The 26913-nt window shown below is 43.8% G+C and overlaps 1 protein-coding gene across 3 annotated transcripts in view; it reads right to left on the reverse strand.

Annotated features, from left to right (window-relative positions):
- SHF (Src homology 2 domain containing F) overlaps positions 1-26913 on the reverse strand; it is a 370081-nt gene that overhangs the window by 217767 nt on the left and 125401 nt on the right. For all 3 annotated transcript variants that reach the window (XR_015309165.1, XM_086959174.1, XM_086959173.1), the window contains exon 2: positions 3630-3759. Coding sequence is in view for 2 of the 3 variants with exons in the window: in XM_086959174.1 (XP_086815300.1) it covers positions 3630-3759 (130 nt within the window). In the remaining variant the exon portion in view is untranslated. The remainder of the gene's footprint in view (positions 1-3629; positions 3760-26913) is intronic.

Genomic DNA, 26913 nt, shown 5'->3' on the forward strand with positions numbered 1-26913 from the left:
CCAATGCCCCAGGGTAAGTGAATTATCGTAACCTTGGTCTGGCACAGGGAGGGTTGTGAGGGAACTGAAGCTCTGGACTGGTTTCATGTGGTTATGGCATAAAGTAATGGTTGTGGGCGTAGGAGATATATTTGGTGGAGGAGCACTTGGCAGCTTTAAAGACTATGCTCAATAATTTGAACCTAGCTCTGTATTCTGATGACAGCCACTCTACCTTGGGCTATGGGGCATGTTCTAGAAATGCCACCAAAACCTGTTAAGGGGTCTTGTGATAAGCTTTGGAAATGTGTCCATTACAGAGACATTCTCCCCCTTCTGTTTTAATTGTACCCCTCTGTGATTCAATAGGTTTTTGCAGTATGTCCCATATTAATTTTACACATTTGAAGGTATGGAAATATACTTAGAGGACAGATTGTCTTTGCAGGACCCACACTTTCTTTTACCCCATCTTATCAATTTTATCCTGGACCTTGAAATGAACACTTGCTAGCCCCCACAGACCACCATTCCACCTGCAAACCCACCCTCCCACTGAGCTGCTTCTGCCTCTACAGAATGAGAAGGTCTATTTTCTTAAATAAGCGAGTAGTCTATTGTGAACCACCCGCAACAAATAAATGTACAATTCGACTATAGGATTAAGCATTAAAGTTCATGACATGTTGTCCTAATGCTGATAAAGAACGGAATCCTAATCTTTTGCCAGTTCTATTGGAACCTGAAGTGATTTTAAAGACCGTATCCTATTGCATTTATGCCTGAGTGGACAGGAAAGAATCTAATTCCTCCATTCTAGATGTCTTCAACCTCTTCCACAGAAACTTTGATAACATAGAGATCAATTTCAGTACGACAAATACTTGGCTGCACAACACCAAGCAGAATATAGGGAGAACATCATCCTCGGCAGCGAAGCTGCATGAAGTGGTTATAAAAGCCCCGACCATTTAAAAACACATCTGATGTGCCTTTAGTTAAGTGCAAATCAATCTGAGGAATCACCGTCAAAAAGACCAAAAGTAACAAAGAAACAACACTAGAATGGAACTGCAAATGTACGACGTGTAGTTCAGAACTAATTGATATTCTGCTACGAGTGATGTAAACCTTTTCTTCGCCTTGCACTGGCCGGAAAACGAAATTTAGACTCATTCATGTCAATGCAAGCCTGCAGACATTCACTGTCTGCAATGGAGCCAATGAGTAAAAATTACAGACCGGTAGTATACTGTATGGGTGATTAGCAGTTTCCTAGATTCATTCAAGCATTGCATCCACTACTTTTTGAGCTGTATATATAGATCTTAAGCGAACCATGATATTCTATCACAGAAATATCTCTTCTGCTCAATGGCATGTATGGAACCAACTGTGCAGTTTGTTAAATGCTGGTAATTTTTGACAACAAAAAAACCACCACTGGGTCAAGGCTCCCAACAGCATGGCTTAGCCACAAGCAATAAATAACAAACGAAGTGCCAATACTGTGAATGATTTCAAGCTAAATGTTCTAAACACATCCGAACTAAACAAGATGTCTTGATCTCACATGTGTGAGCAGAATTAATCTTTTGTCTGGCCTCTCCCTAAAAAAAGTCCCTTGGTGTTGTTGGTGGAATCCTCCTCGTCTGTTATTATTTCTCCGGGGTGTTGAATTGTCTTCCTCACTCCCACTCCCAGAGGAGGATGTGTCTGAAAATGTAATAAACTTGTTTTGGGATCTTCCCTGGTATTCCTGTAGATGTCTATAAGCCTCTGGTCTAGAGTAGAAATCAGATTGAAGGAAGGGGTATACTTTTTCTAAATTGAAGTTCTTTTATCCTTTTCAAACTGCGTGGTTTTCTGATTTATAGTATAATCCCTAAATTCACCAATCTCTTTTTGTACTTTCTCCAATAACGTTTTAGAGTCTGTTATCAATTGATTTGTCGAGATGGCAGTTTCTAAGGCTTCAATTTCCTCCAATTGAGTTTTTGAGAGTCTTTGAGCCATTTCTACCGTAAGTACCATTAGATCACGACTACATTTGGTCTTGATGTAGCTGTAACCTTTTTTGTAAAGGGGATCCTCCGTAAAAATTACAGGTACATTTTTCATCTGAAGACCACCAGGAATTGTGTCAGCCCTCAAATGTTGAAGAAGAAAATGACCATGGAGGTCAGTGCAAATTTGTTTTTTCTTTAGTCTAGTTAATTTAGATTCTGGCCCTGATGAGAACTCTATCACCAGCAAAGAGTTCGAAACGCGTAGACTATTTATAGCCAAAAGTTATATCAAACTGTTTTGTATAAATTGAAAAATGTATATATGGCTTCCTGTGAATATTGATATTCCAGTGTAAAATTGTATGTGTGTCTGTTGTTGTCTTAGATATAGGGTGATTGTGGTATGAATGAATGTTGATTATAAATGTATTGAACCTTTTTGTGACTTATTATGGTTGTATTTTTGTAAATGTTGTGTACATAAGGTCTTATAACTTGTAAAGTTGGTGAAATCACAAACCAAACTTATGAAAAAACTATTTGTTAAAAAATAAAGGATTAATTCTGCTCACACATGTGAGATCAAGACATCTTGTTTAGTTCGTATGTGTTTAGAACATTTAGTTTGAAATCATTCACAGTATTGGCACATCTTTTATTATTTATTGCTGGTAATTTTTGACAGCACCTCGCCTAAATACTGGTCTCCTCTCATAGATTCATAATCCAAGCTTTGACAAATGGATCATTGTATTCTTGGCCTCTTGGACATATGCATGAAGGTCTGATATTACATACATTGCCTCTCTTATTGGCACAACAATGACATCCATCTTGGTACCCGACAAAAAAACTTGTCATCCAAAACCTCATGAAATTTGCAGTATGTTACGTAAAATTAGCTCCTTCGAGTGACATTCAAACATTTAGTTTGATCGATTGTGGTAGGCAACTATTTCAGCTCATTTTTGGGAATCATCCATTTTAAAGACACAAAATATTCCATACAGGGGGTGAGCCCGATTAGTACTTCTACACTGTCCATGAATTTTGTGGACAAAATACTGAAAAATTACAACGGAATCTAAAAGCGCTTCAAGTGAATAAATCAGAATGCAAGAAGGCGATATGAACAGATTGCTTCTACGGTGTTAAGTGAGGAAGAGGTAAACTTCCTCATCGCCACATGAGGTCAGGATTGGATGAAGGGGTTAAGAGGGCAGGGCATACCAGAGAGAAGAAAAAAATAAAAGAGTATGATGATATTTTGTGATGGCTTTTGAGAAGAGAGATGGAAGCAAGGCTAGTGGGAATGGGCGAACAGAAGCCTCCTGGTGGGTACAGGGGAGAAGAAGAAAATGACACCCCTCTAATGCACAGAATCTGCTAAAGGGGACACAATGCACGGGTGATCAACGGCAGCAAAACAGAGCTGTTTGGGAACATATGTTGGAAGTTAAAGGCCCAGAAAGTTGATGCAGAAATGTATACTAAAAACAAAGATTATTAAAAGACCAAACTAAGCCAATGAATGAAATTCAAAATAATGAAAACCAAACAATTTATTACAGCAAAATTTATGAACAAATATTTTTAACACTAAACCACCACATCTTACTGGTGGATAAGCAGACCCCATACCTGCCATCATCTTTTGTGCCTCATAGGGTTCCATATAACCATCGTTCTCCGTCACCTTCTCCGGGGCCACCTGGACACTAGAAGTCTGTTTAGCATCAAATGGATCTGCATAATCCTCTAGGATGACAACCTGGGAAGACAGTAGAAAGGAAACATAAGCAACCGCAAACCTCTACGTGGATTCTTCGCAGACGATCACATGATTTGTTAAGACATATAGTGTTATGATCCCTTTGATTAATAATTCTGGAATCTTACATCAGGTCTTATATTGGTTAAACTGTTTAATTCCCTCCATCTATTACCTTGAATGGCAAAAATAAGCATTTTAAGTTTAGGCATCTCTTCCCCGCTTCGGATTCCCAGCACACACTTACTACGCCTACTGTCCAAGTGACGTGTCATTTGTATTTCTTTCACGCCACAGTAGCCATACGTGTTACAAAGCGCTATATAGATGCAATTACAATACAATACAGTATATGAGTTAGTGCAGTTTAAAACAAGCATGGCTTGCAAATGAACTCTTGCAGGATATGCCAAACGGACAGGTTGCTGGGTAAAAGCAGTGAATGTATCAGCTATAAAAATACACTTAATTTGCTGCTGCGGGTGACAACACTCGCAAAAGGTGAACAAAAGAAAAAAATAAAAATGACTGAAGTACTGTTCTGTTCCCCCAGAGCCGAACTACAGAGCCTACACTAGTCACCATATATGAGAGAAACAATGGGGGCAGCTTCTAGTCATCCTTGAATTAGGAAAAACAGTGGGAGAGAGGACCCTTTACCATACTGGCTCCCATACTGTGGAATTCTCTCACAGAATATATTAGGTCAACAACTGAACATTTGGCATTTCATCACGCATAAAAATCATATCTATTCTGATGAACGTGCGAACGTTTGTAAAACTGCCCACTAGTGGCACAATACCCCCAGGCAGAAACACGCTGCACAGAAAAAAGAATCGGATCAGGGCACATATGAGATAGGCTATTTTCACCGCCATTGTAATTATGCGGCAGGGTAAAACCAAATTATTTGGCAGGATTGACTAAATTATGTGGAAAGAAATAGCAATGAAGCGCATTTTGTGATAGGATAGTTTCGTTAGTTTGCTATTTTTGCATGTGGTAACACTGTCTGGACAAAGTCCTCAACTCATTAGTACAAGTTTAACCACAAAATACAGCAATAAACAACAGAAAGATGCCCAGTCAACCTTAAGGAAGGCCCTTTTACTGTGCGGAAAGCCAGGTAGCCGCGTGTATAGTACCGCTTGATCAGACTGACCAAGAATCAACATTTGTTTATATTAAAAAATAAAGATTATGCAGCAGGTTATTATATGAATAGAAGGGGGGGCATTGTGGCAAATCCATAACTGTGCAGAAAATGTACCATGTGCAGAATCGCCTAATTACAGTTGGCCCCGGCTGCGTGCACCGATTAACCTTTCACTGTACACCATTTTGTAAGTTAACCGCTCTTTGACGGCTTGTCACCCCCGCCAGAAGGTGACAGACGTTCACACAAAATAACCAATAAGTCTACCTCAACCTAAGATTTTAAAAAAACGTGTAAATGCGCCAGCCTAAGGGTGTAAATCACCCTTCATCTGGTAGAGTGCAGCGAACACGGCATTAAATGTGCGATTAAACCTCACCCCGACAGCGGAGTCACAGATACCTGGCGATAAACCTGCCTCGCCAGAGGGAGACACGGAAAGTGTGCGGATCCCGCCTAATCTGCGAGTATCTGAATGCAATTCAATTATTTCAACTATCGAGACTGATAAAGCAGGCCTTTAACAGCACAATAAAGAGCTGGCAGTGGTACAATGCATAATTAGAAACAAGCCAAGCAACGCCAAGGCCGCGCTGCGCAGCCGCCCTTATCTGAGAATGAATGAGCGCGGCCGAGGCGCGTCCCCGCGTCTGCGCACCTTTGTCTCGTGCTGCGACGTGCTGTTTGCGTTGCTGCTCCTGCCTCCGTCTCGCGCGCGGCCTCCTTTGTTAACAAAAACAGGCTCCATCTGTTCCTCTAAAAGAAGCACACGTACTGACTCTCTGTGAGATCAAAAAAGCATCGCCGCTAGGCTGCCACTGTCAGACAGGCCCCTCCCATCTTCACTCTCCCCACTGTGTTTAAAGTGTCCTTCTTGTAGCGTCAGTCTTCCTCCCTGCAAGATGTGTTTATGTGTTTTGTTTAGTGTAGCGCGAACTTGGCTAAGGGCATAAATTACTCAAAGTAATATTAATTTCTTGTGTGTTAGGCCGGGGGAGATTGATTGGAGCAGAATCACAGTCTGTTGATGAGCGGCGCCGTGACTCTAGCATGGTTCACTAGTTCCATAAATAGCAATTCTAGCCGAGAGACCACAGCTCCTCTCCATTACCAAATGGATACTGCAATGTGTGTTTTTTTCACATATGAAATACATATAGCAATAAGCAAGTGGTGTAGCATTTGGAAGAAAAGCACATCCCTGCGAGTTGAGCTGTACCCGGGAGCTGCGAAGGGAACCCGATTATGTTCAGGCGGTATACGAGCGAATGGCCGTGGCCCTGGGCAGGGATGCGTCCGCACAGCAATGGTAATTTATGGGGCCTGCTTTCCAAAATACTCCCCTGAGCAGCCACAAGGTGGCAGAAATTCATAATAACCGGTCACGTGGGATAATTGTTTAGGCGTGGTCTAAAAACCGAGTGTAGGCAAGAGACCTGGGCATAAACAACGAGGGAGGTTGTGGTCGGAGTCACACACACTTACTATGACATTAACTTCCTACTGCCTATGCCTCTTAAACACGCACGCGCCTCTAATCTGTGCGGAGTGGCACACCGACGGGGGGAGGCACAAAGGGAAAGAAAGCAACAGAAGGCAATTAACTGAAAATGTCAAGTGGCCTTAAATGCGCAATCTGAATGTTGTTGATGTGGGGCCGAGGAAGGTGGAGGACAAAGCAGTTACTTCCAATGCGCACTCGCGAGGGGACAATCCAATAACAACCCCTCTGCCAATCACGTGGCTTTTACGAAGCTATTAAAGCCTAAATGAACAATATGAGCAATCTGCAGTAAAATTAACCAAGTAACTGCTGGCTGCCGACTCTACACCTTACCCTATTCCCTGGAGATGCAGAAGCGCCCTTGAAAACCCATCTTCGCCTCTTTTCCTCGCATCCTGATGCTCCTTTGATAAGATTCATTTCGTGCTGCCACCAAGCATTAAAAAAAGGATCAATGTAGTTACCTACAGATCACTAAGATGGTAGAGTGATATGTGTGCTGTAACCACTGAAATGCAATACGCTGCCAGACGTTTGCTCCACTTAAAACAGCCCATCATGATCAAGGCTATGTGGGAACATCAATACGAGTTTAAGAATTTCTTGCTAGCAAGAAAAAGGTAAAATTAAAGATTTTAAATGTCTATGTTTTTTAGCTTCCACCAAAATGGCTGGCAGAACTGTGACCGGCCCTAGTTTATTTTCAGACAGCCCTGGAGACATGGAGGAAAAACGTTTCAATGACCTCCACACGGACTGCCAATCTTTTAATTTATATTTTTAAACGACACTACTACAATATGATGCTTCTCGGAGCACAAATATTGCCACTGTTTGAGAATGCATTTCAAGAAATATAAAGTAGGGCCAAACGAAAAATACCAACCATTTGTTGTTTAAAGAGCAAAGTCCTCCTCTTCACAATAAATTGGGTTATAAATACAATAATATGCATTCATTTGTAATGTGACTTTCCTGTCTTTGTTCCCTTTAATTATCAGTCATGGATCATTCAGGCAGCCATAGAACACAATTAAAAGTGCTTCCTATTTGTATTTGCTGATCCAAGTATGCACAGATAAGTGCTGAAAATAGGCTCTATGTGACTGATTATTTTTGTAATGTCTGGGACATCAATATAATGTGCTGGCAACCCTAATGACAAGGCTGAAAGTTTGTTTCAGGATGAGCACAAGAATGATTTCCTCCACCCTCGATCCCTGAACAGGGCCGGACTGGGAACGCAAACTGACCTTGGAAATAGAGTCAGCCCAACCACGAAGGAAAGGGTGGGGGATGAAGTTGAGGGTGCACAAGGAAAACACTGCAGCTGCTTTTGGTACAGGGGTGATGTTGCAGCACTGCTGAAAACCAGCCCCTGTACTAAAAACAGCCTCCACTAGTCCAAAAACGCCCGACCCTTCTGGCTCACCGACAAAAACGCCCGGTGCCCACTATGGCCAGTTAGGCCTGGGACCTGAATAATGCCATAATAGCAATAGTTTAACTTACTTTTGAAACCCTATGCCAGTCCTCAATAATATGTTGCGTTACTTCAAGTGTCTGGGAATGCACCCTGCATTCAAACAACTCATTACTCATTCTCAACCTTCACTTTTACACTCACCCTGCACTCACAATGACCACACAGCACTTCTGCCACTCACCATGAACTCACACCGTTCTCCCACCACTTACCCTGCGGTCACATGAGCACACCGCTCTCCGTGCACTCACAGTGATCACTCTGCACTCACAATGCACTTGTGCTGTTCACCATGTACCTCACCCTGCAGGACACGAGCACACTACTCACCATGCACTCATTTGGCACTTCACTCACTCAAACAAGCCCATTACTGACCACAAATTCATTTGTCCGACTCTGCACTTACATCCGCACACAAATTCATATGGTTACCTCACTCACTCCTCTCACCCTACTCGCACACTGTTGCATAGCTCACTGCAGTGGTGGCTGGTGACATTTGAAAGTGGTGAGGCGTAAACTTTCTGTGGGAGAGCACTGTGGTGAGCGAGTCCGAAAAATTAAAAGGGGTTAAAGGGGGGTTTTCCACAGTGAATTTTTTAAAAAAGAGTGGGTAAATGGTGCATTCTCAAGCAAATTAGAGCAGCAAGAAGGTTAGTAAAGCAATTGTGAAAGTGCAGTTATTGCATGTTTTTTGATGCTCTGAGGACACATATACATGGATTAAAAGCATCAAATGTACATATAAAGCAGACACACACATGCATGCACACTCTCAAACACACACACTCATACAAACTGGGAGCAAAGCTGAGAGTGACACATATACACACAAGCAGACTCCGAAACAAGCATATATAAACAGATAGGCGTGCACTAATTCCCACACAGACAAACATACACACAGAGGCACATAAACACACATGCGGCCAAAAGGACACAAAAATGCACCAAGCACTCAATAGGAGCAGGAGCAACACACTGTCATATAGCAACATGTACAATCCCAGAGGGCATGAATACTTTTGAATTTAATAACTGAGTGATGCTTATGAGTTATACCACTTTGAGATGCCACGGTTTTCCCTTTTGTGGAGTGCTTACACTAAACCATCGCATGTTAAATAATTTAGCGCATGAAGACATTTTATGCAGACAGCAATTGTATTTTCTATTTTTCACTACAGAAGGCTTTTCTTTAATGTTTTAGTCAAGAAACCAAAGGAAAGCCAGACCTGGCTTTGCTAGTGCTTGTTCTGTCTGGGAAGGCTAACAAGCTGCATTGCACAGCACGAGCCAAGAAGAAAGTGAGGCTTTTCGATTCACCTGGTAAAACAACATTCTGCCATTGGAGCACTCCTGCCACCTGTTCAGATTTTCAATGGGTGCTTCACAAATACAAATGTCGACATATTTGATGCATTAATAGTCTGTACTGGCCTAGAGTGACATTTGGCCGATTTCCCAACCAGGGGTGGCCTTTGATGGCCCTGCATGATTGGAACGAGTCGTCCATCTCTCATGCAATAAATAAACAATAAAATCAATGGCTCTCAACTAGCCTACATAACATATACAGCCAAGCACTCAAGAGATGGACTCTACCACACAACCCTATCGGCCTGCACTATCCCTACTAATCTTGATTTTTAGAATGTTTGCAGAGAGTGTATCTAGAGAACGCCTCAGAAAGCTGCCTGCATCCCTCACTGTTCTTAGCTATCATAGCCGCAAAATGGCACCAGGAGTTACACGCTCGCTTTTCATGCCAGTGACCTAAAAGTGTTCTCCTCAGAGACACCCTGGTTGTTAAATAGATTGTCTCCCGGCGTGCTCCTCTTTATATCAGACCCTTACCGATGGCCCCTGTCACTAGGAACACAGCACTATAGGGAGAATACAATTTTGAAAACTTACCTGACCGCCTCTGCTCCTGGTCTGCGTTGGCGCCTCTTCAAACAGGAACAGCAGCATTGGAGTGGCAACCCCTAAGCCAATCCTGGCGCTGAGTGGCACGGTTACTCCTCACCCGCAGCACGCCCATTAGGAGGCCGAGGGGCTCCTAATGGGCATGCGCAAACAAGGGAAAACACAAGTGCCCATGAGTGGGCAAGGTGCGAAAAATCGCCCTCCGTCCCCACTCAAGCGCACTTGTGTTGTGCTGCTGGCTGCTGCCCCATGTCTGACAATGCATCTCAGTCAACATGATGCCAGACCGCCCACCCCCTTCACTATTTGAAGGGGGTGGGCGGTCCGATGTCATGCTGACTGACATGCATTGTCAGTTGTCCTTTGGCGTCTTTGAACTTCAGTAAACTGAGATTTTCCTTAAGTTCAAAGATGCCGTGGGAGATGCAAGCGGCGGGGCTACGCCCCCATGCCCCAATGGACGCACCGCGCCTGGCTCACTGTGCACTCACATGGGCACTACTGGCTCCCACACAGCGTAGAGGGTTAATGTGCCTGATACAAAGAACGTGTACCATGCAGATCACAGAACAGAGTGTGAGTAAACTACGAGTAGCGCTATAAAAAAAAGAAATGTTTGTCAGAGAGGGGCAAGAAGAGAGATGAGGTGCATTGTTGACAAGTGGCAGTGAGGGAATTCATGGAGAAGGAGGAAATTTGGGGAGGGGTGCCAAAAAAGACTGTTGAATCGTGCACAACAGGGCTAGGGCCATCCCTGGATGGGCGTCTTAGCCCCCCCCCCCCCAACCTCGAAATTCGAGTAAAGTTGTGCCACTGGTAGCCAGTGAGATCTTAAGGATTCATGAAGGGGCACTTTCTCCGCTAAGGCAGAGGACTGTCGCCGCCCCACTGCTTTATGAGCAGTGCAAAAAGGGGAAAAAATGATAACACAATGTTCTTATTTTTCCGTATGGAGGCAGGTTTATGGCGGAGACCGGACTGTCGTCACGGCCTGATGGAGAACATGCACAGGCCCCCAGGTCCCGTCTGAGCGCCAAACCATGGCACTCAGACCAATGTCAAAGTCAAAGTCAAAGTCAAAAGATTTATATAGCGCGCTACATACCCAGAGGGTCTCAAGGCGCTTGAAGGAGGGGGGGAATTACTTGTCGAATATCCAAGTTTTAAGTTGCTTTCTGAATGCTAGGTGGTTCTGAGTGAGGCGAAGGTGAGTGGGGAGTGAGTTCCAGGTTTTAGCTGCCAGGTAGGAGAAGGATCTACCTCCCAGGGTGGTTTTGTTGATGCGAGGTACGGTGGCAAGAGCTTGGTTGGAGGATCGTAGCTGGCGGGGGGGGGAGGGGGGGTGTAGAAGGAAAGTCGTGTGTTGAAGCACTCGGGTCCAAGTTCGTAAAGTGCTTTGTGTGCATGGGTTAGGAGGCGGAAAGTAATCCTCTTATTGATGGGGAGCCAGTGGAGGTTTTTCAGGTGACTGGAGATGTGGTCTTTACGCGGGATGTCTAGTATGAGTCTGGCTGATGCATTCTGGATGCGTTGGAGTTTTTTTCTGGAGTTTTGCGGTGGTACCGGCGTATAGGGTGTTTCCGTAGTCCAGGCGGCTTGTAACCAGTGCAAAGGTGACCGTTTTTCTGGTTTCGGTGGGGATCCAGCGAAATGTTTTTTTGAGCATGCACAGAATGTTGAAGCAAGATGATGAGACGGCGTTGGACTGTCTGGTCATCGAGAGTGAGGAGTCGAGGATGACGCCCAGGTTCCGTGCGTGGTCCGTCGGGATGGGTGCTTTTCCAAGGGCCTCTGGCCACCAAGAGTCATCCCAGGCGGAGGGGGAGGTGCCTAAGATAAGGACTTCTGTTTTGTCTGAGTTCAGTTTCAGACGGCTATGCTTCATCCACTCGGCTACTTCTTTCATTCCTTCATGTAAGTTGGTTTTGGCGGTGTTAGGGTCTTTGGTGAGTGAGAGGATCAGTTGAGTGTCGTCAGCGTAGGAGATGATGTTGAGGTTGTGTTGGCGTGCGATGGCCGCGAGGGGGCTCATGTATACATTGAAGAGGGTGGGGCTGAGTGAGGATCTTTGTGGTACGCCGCAGATAACTTCCGTGGCCTCTGACTTGAATGGTGGGAGGCGGACTCTCTGGGTTCTTCCAGTAAGGAACGAGGTGATCCATTCCAGTGCTTTTCCTTGGATTCCGATGTTTCTGAGGCGCTGTAGAAGGGTGCTGTGGCAGACTGTGTCGAAGGCTGCGGAGAGGTCAAGGAGGATGAGGGCGACTGTGTCTCCATTGTCCAGTAGAGTTCGAATGTCGTCTGTTGCTGCGATGAGGGCGGTCTCGGTGATGTGTTTGGCTCGGAAGCCGGACTGTGAGGGGTCGAGGGATTTGTTAGTTTCGAGGAAGGCGGCGAGTTGACTGTTGACTGCTTTCTCGATGACTTTGGCTGGGAATGGAAGGAGCAGGATGGGTCGGTAGTTTTTGAGTTCGGTGGGGTCAGCTGTAGGTTTTTTCAGAAGGGCGCTGAGTTCGGCGTGTTTCCAGCTTTCCGGGAAGGTGGCGGAGTTGAGGGAGCAGTTGATGACGTCTCTGAGGTGTGGTGCTATGATGGAGTCTGCTTTGTTGAAGATGTGGTGGGGGCATGGGTCTGTGGGGGATCCTGAGTGGATTGAGTTCATCAGGCGGAAGGTGTCCTCAGTGGAGATTGGGTTCCAGTCGGTAAGGATGTTCAGGGGGGGGTGAAGGTACGGCCGAAGGTTGGGTGGGTTGGTCTCCGGGTTGTCGAAGCTGTTGTGGATGTCTGCGATTTTGTTGTGGAAGAACGAAGCTAAGGAGTCGCAGAGGGCTTGAGAGGGGGTGATATCATTGGAGTTGGCAGAGGAGTTGGTAAATTCTTTGACGATGTTGAATAATTCCTTGCTGTTGTGGGCGTTGTTGTCTAGTCGGTCTTTGAATGCAGCTTTCTTGGCAGATCGGATTAGTTGGTGGTGTATGCGGGTGGCGTTTTTGAAGGCGTCCCTGGTGCTGGTGATTGGGTCTTTTTTCCAGGCCTTCTCGAGGGAGCGACAGAGTTTCTTCGATTTCCTAAGATCCTCGTTGAACCAGGAGGCGTTTTTGTTGCCTAGTTTGATTTGACGTTTTTTCAACGGTGCTAGGATGTCAGCGCTGTTTGATAGCCATTGGGTGAAGTTAATGGCTGCTTGGTCGGGGTTTGAGGAGTGGACAGGGGGGTTTTGAAGAAGCGATGAGGAGATCTGGTCGATGGTGAGTTTGTTCCAGTTTCTTCGCAGAGAGGGTTGAGGATGGTTGTGAGTAGTGGTCTTATTGTAGATAAAGTGAATGCAGCTGTGGTCCGTCCAATGTAGCGTTGTGGTGTGACTGAAGGAGACATGTTTGCTGGAGGTGAAGATAGGGTCAAGTGTGTGTCCTGCGATATGGGTGGGGGGTGGTGACGAGTTGTTTGAGTCCGAGGTTGGCGAGATTGTCTAGAAGGGTGGTGGCGTTGCTGTCATTGCTCTTTTCCAGGTGAAAGTTGCTGTCAAACCGGTGACAGCAGTATCGTGATTGGCTAGGGGAGTCTGTGAGCCGGAGTGCTTCCAGGAGCCAGGAACCAGGGAGGATGGAGGAGAGGTGGCAGCCGGCTTTCAGCAGGAAAGGCTTAGTCACTTTGCCTCCCTCCCCCAGACCCGCCAGGCATAGTTCCCTAGCAGTCGCTTCTGTATTTGTGATGTCGGGCAATAAATATATTGTGCCCCCCACCTCCTTTCCGGGAACTGTAAATGTATTACTCCTTTTTAGCTCATCACAGCCCTTATGATGACATATTGAATTATAGACAGGGCCACTGGAATTATGCCCTTCCGCGGCTGCAGCTTTTTTTGGCATTACTTTGAATTTGCCACATAATCCGTCATCTGCAGAATAATTGCAGATAACACATTTTTATTTCTGGCTCAAATGTTACTAAAAATGTGACGTGGGTTCCCTTGCAGTGTAATGCCCTTTTTCAAAGTATAACTGGTCCTCTTATGGTTGATTTTTTCTGCATTTGGTTATTCATCTGGTACTAATGAGGTGAAATCTTTGCCCATACAGTATTACTGTGTGCAAAAATTACAAATGATGAAGTAATGGTGTAAAAAAGTACAGCAGTATGCTGCATGATTCTTTTTCTTGCCGCATAATTTAGTTACGCACATCACATCACTTAGAGCTCCCATGCAGCATAATTTAAGTGGCCTCGATTATAGGTAAACCTTTAGATATGGGGACACCATAATAACAGGAGCACCCGTAAGGATGAGAGAGGAGTAATCCATCAATCAGCCTCCCAATTATCATATATCACACAGAGAATGATGACAAAACTAGGGCATAGCCATTCCCTTCTAGAGGAATTCCATTTTCATATGTAATTCCCTGACCCACTTTTGTGGCAAGCTTCATCATCCTAATACAATGCTTAGGGATCGATGCACTACAGACTCTGGTAAAACTGCCAAAAGAGATGCCCAATCTGTTCGATTTTACTCTTGGGCTCTCTTTGACAGGCTTAACATCTTTTTTAAAAAATAAGGATGGTCTCTGGCAAACATCACCCTACCATCTCTGTCTCGATATGTTTTGGCCTACATTAAACGCCCAGTCGGATGGGGGCCTCCTTCAGGACTCTTTTCCTATTGCCTCGACTTAACCAATAATGTCCTTCTACTGCTACTTTAATGTGTCAGTGTTATTATAAAGAAATAATTTTTACTCGCAGTATTGAACAATTGGACTACCTCCAAACGTCACATTAGTTTCTCTTAACCCAAGGTACGCATAAGTCAGCGCCCTATAATCATACATTCATTAAAATGGTCCAATGCTACATTTAAATCCTATGACAATGGCAATGTATGCACTATTGTACAATTAAGTATTGTAGGACTACTGGTTGATACTACATTTATTGTTGGATCAGAATATCCACTATTGAGGTTATTTTTCACCACGATTATAGGTGAGACTATCTTTAGGGGGGATTAAAACATGCTTGCAATTCACCTGGACTAATTCCCGCCACTGACACCCAATATGTTTTGCCATACAGGCTGTTCTTTTGTTTCCCAGTCCTGATGAAGACCCATGGTGATGCTTTGATATAAACACATAACCTGAATGGGTCGAAACGTCGATAACTAAAAAGTGCTCCTTAGCTGTGTCAGGCTGATTATACAAAGAGGATATCCGCTTGAACAGGCATTTGTTTTCTTGGGACACCATAATGAGTCATTCATCATGTTAATCTGTGAAATGTTTGTATTTATTATGTTTCAGTCTTGATATATGTTATTTTTTTAATTTATTTCGTTATTGTATATGTTACTTAACAGTCCTGTGTGGTCCTGTGATATGTTATTATCTGCATCACTTCACGATATATGATTGACAATATACAGTGTAACATTTTTGTTGGCCTCATTTTATTTTTCAATCACTAATGTGTTTTTCTTCACAATTTACTTGTCAATCCCTAGTGACATAGGGGACTAAATGTTTTGTAAAAGAAATAGACTAAATTAGGTGTAGGCTTTGTGTATAAAAAATGTGGACTCCGCTAGAAAGAAATGACTTGATCCAAGTGCTTTGCATTAATCTATGTGTGGATACACCAGAATAACAGCAAGAACCTAAGATGTCAGCTAGTCAAACAGTACCAAGAGAAAGCTTGAACTAGTACTGTTAAAGACATATCTTTTCTGTTTGGATCTACATTTGTTTTTATTAGCACCCACATTTTATGTGGAAGCCTAAACCACTTGTTACTCCCACTGTAAGAAAACACGCTAATGGCAGCATGTTAAATTTGTAGTGGGCTAGTACAGCATATTAAAATACGACAAGTGCACCATAGCCCTGGAAATTGTAGCTTTAGTTGCCAAATATTTGTAATCACAAATAAATACCCCATTAACTACTATTGTTCTTCCCTAACGGTGAAAATGAAAGTGTGGCTCACTGGTTAGAGGCGGCAGACCCGAGAGCAGAGGACGGCCCGGGACCAGGGTTCGATTCCCGGCGCGGCAGGTTTCTGGACCAGGGTCAGCGGACTCGATAATTCTCTCGCCTCGGTGCCCACTCTGATCAGCGATCACACTCGGCAACTCTGGGCATTAGCTTGCCTCATCCTCACTAACGGCCCCACCAGACCGCCGGGGATGCCTGGTCTCACCCTGGAGATACCCATTAAGGGACCATCTCTCAGGGAAGCCAGGAAGGGTTTCGCAGCGGTCGAAGCGCCTTGGGACCCTCCGGGTAAGTAGTGCGCTATATAAATGCCTATACATTTACATTTACATTTATATTTACATTTACGAAGTTCATTATTCCAGTGGAAAAATTGTAACTTTCCCCTAATATCTCTTCCCTTGCTTTTCCCCCATTTTCTCTCTTTACATGTGTGCACTTCTCTAGTTAGACAGCGAGTGAACTGTGACCCTGCTAAATAAGAGAAATGCGATGGGGTAGAATATAGGAGATGGACTGACACATAACAAAAACAGTACAGCAAGACATGAAGTGGAGGGACAAGGGGTAGAGAAAGCGCTATAAGAAGGTTTGTGAGGTAGGGAAAAAAGTAAAGTAAACAGAGAAAGGAAGGTGAGTTTGCCAGAAGCAAAGATAAAGAGATAGAAACAGGAAGGTTTTAGAGTACAGTACACAGAGATAGGGAGAACGAAATGTAGCGAGAGGCAGAGAAGTACAGTACCCCATGGGCCGCTTAGGTTTCGACTTAGTTAGTATAATATGCGTTGATCCATAAGAAAATGCCAACATAATGTAAATAGAGCCAAGCTCTTTACTTGGTCCTGGGTTTATTGTTGAGCGTGTTTTCCTGGTGGGATTTGGCGCAAGTTAGTGTGTGTTTATTGTTGGGACAAACATTTTCCTGAGCACCGATAAATCTAATGAAAATGTAATACAGTGGTCGTCCGCAATACACAGTATTTCACTTTTTTTATATTCATTCTTGACACTAAGATGGAAGTAGCCCTTCATTGGAGTAGCCAACACGTGTTTCGTCATAGTTGATATTCATCACCGATCTCTTCAGGGCCCTAGTTCGATAATGGCGTCTAGTCCTTTTGAGCAACCTTCAATCTAAACCCAAATACTATGTGTCAGTCACTAACTTCCAAGATGAAGATGCTAACTTATTTTACGCGGACCGAGGCACTCTGGGTTAATGATTTTTAGGGTTGAGTTGTTCTGAAATAATACAGTTTTGTGAAGACGACACATCATATGAATAGTTACATGGACATAAGCAGTTGCCTGTTCATCCAAAATTCTCTTATAACTGCAGATACCCCGAACCATGGAACCCAGAGCCCTTCTATTTCTGGTGCTTTGAAGAAGTTTTAAGACCTTAGTGTTCTTATTGCTCAAATGGGTGTAATTTCTGATATTTATGAATGTTTCTCTCGTTTTCATTTCTTGATTTTGCTCGCGAGAAAGTGTCACTCATAGTCGTTGAAATGCCACTCATAATTTCACTGAAATTATGAAAATATCACACACCATAATCTAAAACCATAGCAGCTATGGACATGTTGCACGGAAGCCAGTGACACTGTGCAATAAACCTTAAATAAGAGCATGCGGGTTGGGGGGTAGCAAGCAATCCTCTTCTCCGGGGAGTGGATGTGACATAATGGCCGATGGGGAACCCAGGTTTGAGTCTATATGTCAGCTCAACATCCTATGATTCTGGGCAAATCACTATCTCCATGGGCCTACAAAGCAAAAATGAATGTGTCCTTGTGTAAACTGGTATTGATGTAAAGTGTTTCAGTAACTTCGAGTCATGTTTGTGCTATAGAAGTGTGGGAAACTAAGAATGTGTAGTGGGAGGGGATGTGCGGGGTCAAGGAGGGGGTGTGCGGGTTAAAGGAGGTGGTGGATGGTGTTCTAAAAAGACCAGAAAGCAGGTGGAAGGGGGGTACCGGGGTTAAATAGAGGGGCTGCAGAGGCATGCACATTAAGTATGTGGGCCGAAAATATAAAACAAGCATTTGCAATGCAATTGGTCTCGCCTTTGAGACCTTATATGTATTTAGCTCTGCAGCACATTAGCCTGGGTTCTGAAACATCTACTGTTCTTTAACATGGATGGAAAGTAAGCACCAAACTATGTGACCCGCTATGCATGGTAACACACTGAGAGAAATATCGCCTTTCCACAGGAAATGGTATAGTCCACAGCTCTATTCTTAATATAAAACCAGGGCTTTCGGTGGTCATATCTCTGAAAATACAAGATCTGAATATAATCCTCCTGAGAAAAGGGAGAGCAAGATGACTTCTTTTGAGAAAATAAATGCTCACTTTACATCAAGCAGGGGACCATAAGTAAGGCATAAACAAGTATTTCTCAGTAAATAGGAGATTCAGTTTCTTAACTTAATGACCTGGAATTCTTTTCTTCTCAATATAATCAGAACATCTCGAGAAAATAGGTCACAAACATTAACAAATATAAGCATACTTTAACATAATAGCTGTGTCTGTAAAGTGTAGAGTGATTCTCAAGGTCATCCTGGTCCTAAGAAAAGAGTTGGCACTTGCCACAAAACAAAATTGTATTATGAAAGAGCTGAAAGAACCCTCAAGACCACTTATGGTTTCCAAAAAATGTATTCACCTTTTCCATATCCTGATGAGTACTTGAATAATTTATAACAAAAGAGACCACAAAGCATACATAATACTATGGAGATAGAAGTGCCTTAAACCCTGAACGTTTAGGATCAGAATCTTATATTTAACATAAGTCACCTAGAAATAGATGGTTGAACTTACACACTTGCCAATGCTATTCTCCAATGTTTCCTTTTAAATTCCAGGTAAGTGCTAAATGCCCAAATGGATCTCCCTTAAGAGACTTTCCACTTTGGGGTGGCATAGAAGCTTGAAGAATGAGTTTTCCTGCTCTTCTTCCTCCACAGTAACCTAGGCCTTGAGAAGCAAACAGCGCGCTGGACAAGACTAAAAAATGTGACCGTCGAACTATCGCTGTTCTCTTAAAATATCTTTAATTGCCCATATAGGAGGGAGAAGTCCATGCCCACTAGATTGCACAGGAACCAATGGTAGATTTACAACACCACTGATCCAGGTGCTTGAGGGAGATGAGAAAAGTGGGCCCAGTGCCACTCACAGCCCCAGAATGCACCTGCAGTGGAAGAAGCAGGACCCAAGCACTCGCAGTATGGAGGGGGTAAGGAAGGCACCCTTACCAGGCAGAGAAAGGGCAACCTCTCTCACACCTATTTCATTGGTTTTATAGGACTAATCAAAGCACTGTAGGGCATTAGAGCACTTTATTTCCCACCCACGTTATACAGAAATAATCTATCACATGTGCACAAATGAGTGTGTGTGAAATGCAACGCAAGACAAAGAGGACCACAAAGTGTAGGAGTCACAAGACAACCATACTGGTAGAATACATTAATAGGGCTTATTTTTTCCAAACACAGACTCAGGATTTAAATTTTAACATTGTGGTTGCAGTGGGGCTTCTAATAAGAATTTATTTCTAACAAAATGAACCCTTTTTAGGAAGTTTAGGATAATGAAAGAACGGGGAAAACACAATGTTCTAACTTATACCTTGTAGTTTGCATGCAACTCTTTGATGAGAATAAATAGCAATGCTGTACATTAGGAATGTAACTAATGAAGTGCAAATAACAGACGGATCTGTGTGACTAGGGCAGTTACTTACTGAGCTAGCTACGTGGGATTTGCATGGTACACTTTCTTTCCAGCAGGCATAATAAGCCTTTGGGCTGCTTTATGGTGAGTCAAAACTATCACTAAAAAAACACTCCCACTCTCCAGCAAAAACATTAATCACCAGAATTATTTTCCCACTTTGATTGTTGTCTGGAAATTGCCCGACACACAAGACACAAGGATCTCAAGCAGTCTAATTTAAAACCATAAAATATTTCAAAACACACTGCCCAGGAGCTCAGCGCCCAGTGCACCGGTGACACAGCCCTAAAGCTGGTCTTGGCTGGTGTGCGATGCAAAGGAAAAGCGATAGCTAAGGTGCTGGGAAAATTGCATTCCAGATGCTCAGTATATATTAATCATTTCTGCCCAGGAAGACATTTTTGCTAAGTTGGTAAACTCCTGCATCGTTTTAGCAAGTGATAAAAAAAGACCAATGCACTCCCTCAAAGTATAAGATAATGAAACACAAAACCCGGCCAGATTTAAATCTGTCTGGTCATACCCAATGCCCATCAGTTCAGCTGAGCATCGGTCCCCACTATCCAAACTTAACACATCCCCAGACCATGCTGATTCTAATGCCTCGGACAAACCGTCAGGAGCATGCAGGTGGCCTCATTGTCCACCCCGACAGCTCCGCAGTTCTCAGCGTTACTCCTCAGGGGTCGGCACAGCCAGACATGAATCTATCCCGCCTTCGTTGTGCCGGAGGGCTTCCGTGACCCTCTATCCCCACAGTCTAATGCAGAGACCCTGCCGAGTCCTGCCAGTGGCTAAGCCCCTCAGCCCAGTGTGTGATGCCGCTCTACACCTTAACATTGCTCCAGCTTGAAGTTATACAACACTAACAAGTGCAGGTTCTCAGCACCTGGATACACTCACGGGGTGGGGGGGGGGGGGGGTTAGCATGCTGAGAGAGGGCTATAAGGAAACACATAACTGAGAGTTCTGATAATCCATGAGCGGGTTAAGACCATTCGATTCACCTTCAGGTCAAGTGACTGATTTCTGTTGACCAGCATTACAAGATTTTTGGCAAAATCAGAGGCAGTGGGCAATGTGCCCAGCTTTTCTGGCCACTAGGAAGTATTAAGCGGTGGCTGCTTCAGAATGGGGGGTTGGGGGTGGGGGGGTGGATTAAGAAAAAACAAAAAACACTTTACCTTCGCCGCACAGCTCTGCTGCATCCTCACTCTGCAGACAGCACCGGAAGCACCCAGCGTTGTTATTAGTCCGAGCGCCTGTTTGGCCGCCCAGGTTGTGCCCGGGAGCCTGGCCATGTTCTCCACCAGGCTGGGCAACACAGCCAGGTGGAGAACATGCTAAGTGTGCATGAATGTTTGGCTGGCCCAAGAGCGTTGGCCAAACATTTGTGCACACTTAAGGAGAGCAAACCACTACTCACTTTGCTCAGCCCCGCCCCAATCAGGCTCCAGTCTCGCACGGAAAAATAAACTGATTATGTCTTGTCATTTTCTTTTTTGCACTGCTCAAATAGCAGTGTAGCGACGTTCCTCCACCTTAGCGGAGGAGACGCCACTGGAAGTAGTCCAAATGAATGGTTAGCTCCCATAGATTAAGACATCAGTGTTGTCTCCACTAAGTCAGAGATAGTTTTTGTCCATACAGATGGATACTGCCTTCATGCAGTTCTGAAGTTGGTGGAAATGGCCTCTACATCGTTGGTGATTGACAGGATGATTTGCGGGTCATTGTCATAAGAGAAACCCAAAATACCTTATGAGCTTAGCCAGTGGGGGTACATATGAAATGAATAAAGTTGGACGCACGGAGGAGCCTCACGTGGCAAGATGATAGGTTGAGAAGAGAATTGATCTAAGATTACAGTCTGCAATCTGTCCCTCAGAAAGAAAATTAAAAGCTTGAGGGCTGAGTCTGTGTGTCTCAATTCCTTCAACCATCCTGCGAGCAAGGTCGGAGAGATGGTATTGAGGGCTGCAGAGAGACCCAAATGGATCATTGTCGCAACCTCCCCTTCATCAACGATGGGTCAAATACTGTTATCTGCAGCAACCAATGCAGTTTTGGTCCCATGGTCGCTCCTGAACCCAAATTATGAGGCATCCAGCAGTTCATGTTGTTCCTCATTTGCCTTCAGATGGGAGTTCAGGTGTTTTCCAGGATTTTGGAAGGTATCGGCAATAGTGAGACAGGGCAGTCATTTATGTTTAAATCAGAGGGGGTCTAGATTGTTTCTTTGTTTAAGAAGGAGCTTCACCACATCCTGAAAGGTTGGCTTTATACAGGTTTGCTGTTGTTTTTATATAAACACTTCACAGGAGTTCGGTAGCTGTTCCATGAAGCATAAGTACTTAGTGTCATGATTTGCTAGTCTCCCCCCCCCCCCCCCTCCCCATCATATCTTGTAAAGTTTGAAGATTGTGAAGCCTGGTAGCAATTGTACGGTACTGCATGGGCTTTCATTGCCATTGTAAACTGTGCACGTGCTAACTACTCATCGCAAAGAATGTGTCTTTGCCCTGCAGACTTCTATTTAAAATCACACTATGTACACGTACTGATAAAAATCTCGCTTGTAAAATACACTATCCAAGACAACTCTGTAGGCACACCCGAGCGTGCACATGTTGTGTACACTCCGATGAACACTTTGGCCCAGACACCCCGGTGTGACCTGTAATGACAGTGCACACCCAACACTCCAATGGCACCTCCAAGAGGCAGCCATGGCTCCATGATCAGAGCCACACTGTGCACCACGGCCAACTCACAAATCACTGCGCCTGGCACACACATCCAAGCTGATCAGGCATTACTGTGAACATTGTCTAACACATATAAACTGCTTTGCACGTTGTGACTAACCCCAATTCCCCCAAACCGTGCCCGCCTGCAGTGCACTCTGACAGTCTCACCTGTCGAGGTGTCTTTGGGTACAAGGGGGAGAGATGTCACCCGCCGGCTTCCACTGGGGATACGTTCAACTTTGATAGTTTTAAAACTGGCGTGTTTATAATAAGGTCATAAGCCACTGCAGGTATGACCGGCCTGTGCCACTTCGGAGAAGAAAAAAGAAATTAGAAAAAAAAAGGCGAAGACGGTGGCGGCAGTAATGTGAAAGACTTTTACAGCAGGGGGCTCTGTGTCAGACCACAGCCCTGGCTGCCTTTGTGCACTGATAAACGGGGTCGAAAAGGAATACCTCCAAAATGGAAAATCATTTTAAAGTTTGTGTTTTTTTGTCTTGGTTCTGCATAACTTGATTTGCGCTTGCGATTGTGAGGTGTCTGCGGCTGTGTGTTTTTGCATCTGTGTCTGCTCGTGCACCTGCCTAATTGTGTCCCCAACTATATTTGTTTGCAAGCGTGCCTACCCGAGTGTGAGTGTGTGTATGTGCATGTTTTTCCGGCCTCCCATCCATTTTGTTTGGTCAATGTTTACTGATCGCAGGTCTCTTCTCCGCAAAACGCCCTTCAAACCGTTCTATCTAAGGGACGGGTGGGTGGGAGTTTTAGAATGCCGCCTGGAACACGAGAATGGCCAGGTGCCGGCGTGTGCAGTCAGGTATCCTGGAGTGGCAGCGGGAACAGAGACCCCGGTCACAGTGAGTTGACCCTAAATAGGCCAAAGGTCTCCACCCCCCACCACCCAGGACACGCGTCATCACCTGACCCGGAAGCGGGTCGGCCGGACGCCGATTGGGCCGGCCGACCAACCACCAGTGACCAGGGGCGGGGTCCGGAGGTGCCGGGTCCTAAGTGTGCGCGTCCTGATTCTCCGCGCTTGTCACACTCAATGCTTGTGAATCCCGAGCAAAGTTGAATGTTACTGAGATAGGAGACCCATTTGCGCCATAATTTGACACCTTTATACATTCCCTTCCTGCATCACTGGTTAAGTCGTGCAGTACACAACTCACTGGCATTTTAGTCATTTATTTGTATGTGTCTTTTCATGCTCTAAATCTGCACCAGTGTTCTGGCATCATTCTACATCTCAAAAGGCTGCAGTCGCAAGTGGCATTATAGCTTCAATTAGTGCTGCTCATTTTACCAACATCAGTAGGATGAATGGCAGGGTTTGCTTGCCAGGAATTCGAGGCTGTGCTCTGTATGTTCCATACCTAGACTAAGGCAGGTGTATTACCACCCCCCACTCAAGCTATCTTACCAGTTTGTTGATACCACTGAAGGTTCCACACACACAAGATAATAAAAAAATCATCTCTCAAGTGACAAGAGGGGTAAACGATTATTGAAACCTTCCTGCACAAGTACCACACATATATGCACATCTGGCAGTGGGTGCACTGTTCAGAGGCGGCTGCTTGCGTCTGTCTGCACCTGGTCACGATCTCCATGCAGCCTCCACAACAAACCCACCCACCAGTTTCCCAGCACCAGTGGCATTGATTAAATAATACTCTGGGCTTTCCACGACTCTGTGACTGCCAGGCTGTTCGGAAGAAAGGCTGCAGTAGGGAGGGCAGTGGTGCTAAAAGAGTCCAAGGGAGCTGCCATCAGCTAGCTGTTCGTTTATTCCTGGCCAGCCTGGTCCATGAGCCCAGAATAGGGGAAGAGGAGGGAGGAGGAGAGACGAGAGAGAGAGGCAACAAGGACAGGAGGTGGGGTGGGAGCAGGGAATTTACAACACAGACAGCATTGGCTGGGGAGCGAGGGCGGAGTTGAAGGCTATACGGATAACAGGGGTAATCAAATATAGAAAACAAGAATCCCTGTTTGAACAATTGTAGGCTAGTGTGGCCAAGCAGAATAGTTCTGGACGGGGTAGGAGATAAATGAGTGATTATTCTTATCTAAATTAACTCATAGTAAGCTGTTAAAGCAGGCAAGGACTAAACATTCACACAGCAGTATTCAAAAATGTATAAAATATATACTCCACGGGTCAAGATTTGTTGGTTGCACCAAAATTAAAATAATTTATTCCCTCCCAGTATGGGTTACAGTCTACACATAATAAAAAACAGTGAGATTAAAAACCACAAAGGTGGTGATACAATTAATATATGGAAGAACAAAACAGTCGACGCGGCGTTTCGGTGTATTTCTAATTCTTCACACCTTCTTCAGGACTTTTGTAAAATATTCATTCAGTATCTATAAAATTAAAAAATACATTTTACTATATGATCTCATGTCTATGTAATAACCAACAACCTTACGTTCCCACCGCCTTGCTCAAGAATTACACAGCTAATATTGTTATATACATTTCTTATCTACAACCCCTAGACACAACATTTCTTGATCAGAAAAGTACACAGTTCATTTGTAGCATTATTGCTGGACTCTCACAGGCATTGTTGTCTATAAAATCCATGGGTTTAGTGAGCTATGCATCTGTATCATTGTGCATGTGGACAAAGTTACCTGATTTGATACGGACAAGGCTTTAAATTTTCCTTTTCTTTAAGCTTGAATTGCTTTCAATAGTGTATCATGGGCTGTTTAAAAATAAACACAGAATACTAATTTAGTGATTTTACCCATGTTTTCATGTTATTGAAATAACCGGTATTATACATATAGGTCCGGGGTTTTACCTTCGCATTAAATTGAAGAGAACCTACGTGTACACAGAGGAGCCACCGTCAATGTGATAGAATGGTCATCTTTTTCTTATGATCTAGAAAATTTACAATAATTGCAGCACTTATTATTTTTGCAAACTAAGGGTTTACATTCCCCATAGTGTTTCTACCATGACCAACTTTACTAACCTGTTTATGTTTATTTCACAGAAAACTTTTGGCCAAGGTATGATGTTCCCGTTGTGCCAATCTTCACCTTCTTACTTTGATGAAGTGGTCTGATATCAAAAATAAAAGGGAATGTATGTTTTAGGATCTTATCCCCATTGTTCACATTGGGTTATGCATCATTATTCCTAACTTAAGGAGAGCACATTTCACTAATAATATTAGACCACTTATCTATTGTTGATCTGAGAGTAGGTTGTCTATTAGTCATAGCCATGGGCAGAGTGCTTATGTAGGCATTACGTAAGGCTAATGCAATATTGTAGTTTGTAGATAGAGTGCTTATGTAGGCATTACGCAAGGCTACTGCAATCTTGAAGTTTGTATTTAGCCTTCACAAAAGAAGAGAAAATATATCTAATAAAAAACGGCAATGTTTAAATGTTACCGCTTTACCGAGCAACATAAATTTCCTCTTTTGGATAGAAAACTTAAACTGCACAATGCTCAGTTGTCTTTCTCTCACGGGACTAAATTAACCCTCCAGTCTAGAACTCCTCACGCTTTTCAGTAAAGGAGAAAAACGATATGCGCATCCCGAAAGGGATATTGCCTACCTCTGATTAAAAAATCGGCCTCCCTGCTCCTCCGTGTGTCAGGACTCCATGCGGATTCGAAGTAGAATAGGTTTCCCGAAAGAGCATCTTTTTATGCTGCCTCCGCCTGTCTTGACCCGGAAGTCGTCGGAACGACGCGAGTACTTAAATTATATATTGCGTTCTTACCGAATGGTCTTTATTTTTTATTTGTAGTGGATGCTTTGTCTTCCAAATTAATTATTAGGAAGCATCTTTGGCGGCAGACATGCGTGGATTTTGTTACTCATCACGATGTCTGACCCGGAAGTGGAGCACTGAATTTCGTAATGTGGCACCGACAAGCCCTTCAATATTAAAGTAAAGGGCTCAGGAATCGAAGTGGCAATAGAGACTTACTAGTGCCCCATATGTTTGCAGTGTTATCTTATCTCGTCCTCATACAAGTGTATATTTTATTTCTGACATCCTATAGTTATGTCGGACATTTTGTGTTGGGACGATATCGATCAAAAGGGGGTCGGCCATTTTGGATAGGGACATGGCTCGGAGATTAATATTAGCCCTTTTACCTCCAGCCCGGTTTTGAAGATACTCCCATTTCTCTGGTTCGAGTGTCTTATATATTTTTGTTGATGTTTATATCTTGTACAATAAATCATAATCCATCAGCTTAATACATAACAATGCCATACTGTTACATTTTCAATACTAATGAGTATTTATAATGCATTTGCCGGATAAAACTCTCTCATTAACCTGAAACAACAGATTACATAAATCAATATTCCAGAATTATAAATTATATATGTTATCTCAGATCTATACAGTTTAACCAGTATGACATGGCAATCCATTTCCGAATAGGCCGCATGATTGCTCGCTATTACTTTAACAATACTATTTTCAAATAAAAGCCCAGTGATTGTATATGAATCAAATATACAGATGTACATGTCGTCCTACTTGCAGACACTCAACAAGCTATAGTTCTTAGTTCAGA

Source organism: Lissotriton vulgaris, chromosome 2_2, assembly GCF_964263255.1.
Source record: "Lissotriton vulgaris chromosome 2_2, aLisVul1.2, whole genome shotgun sequence".
Taxonomy (NCBI): domain Eukaryota; kingdom Metazoa; phylum Chordata; class Amphibia; order Caudata; family Salamandridae; genus Lissotriton; species Lissotriton vulgaris.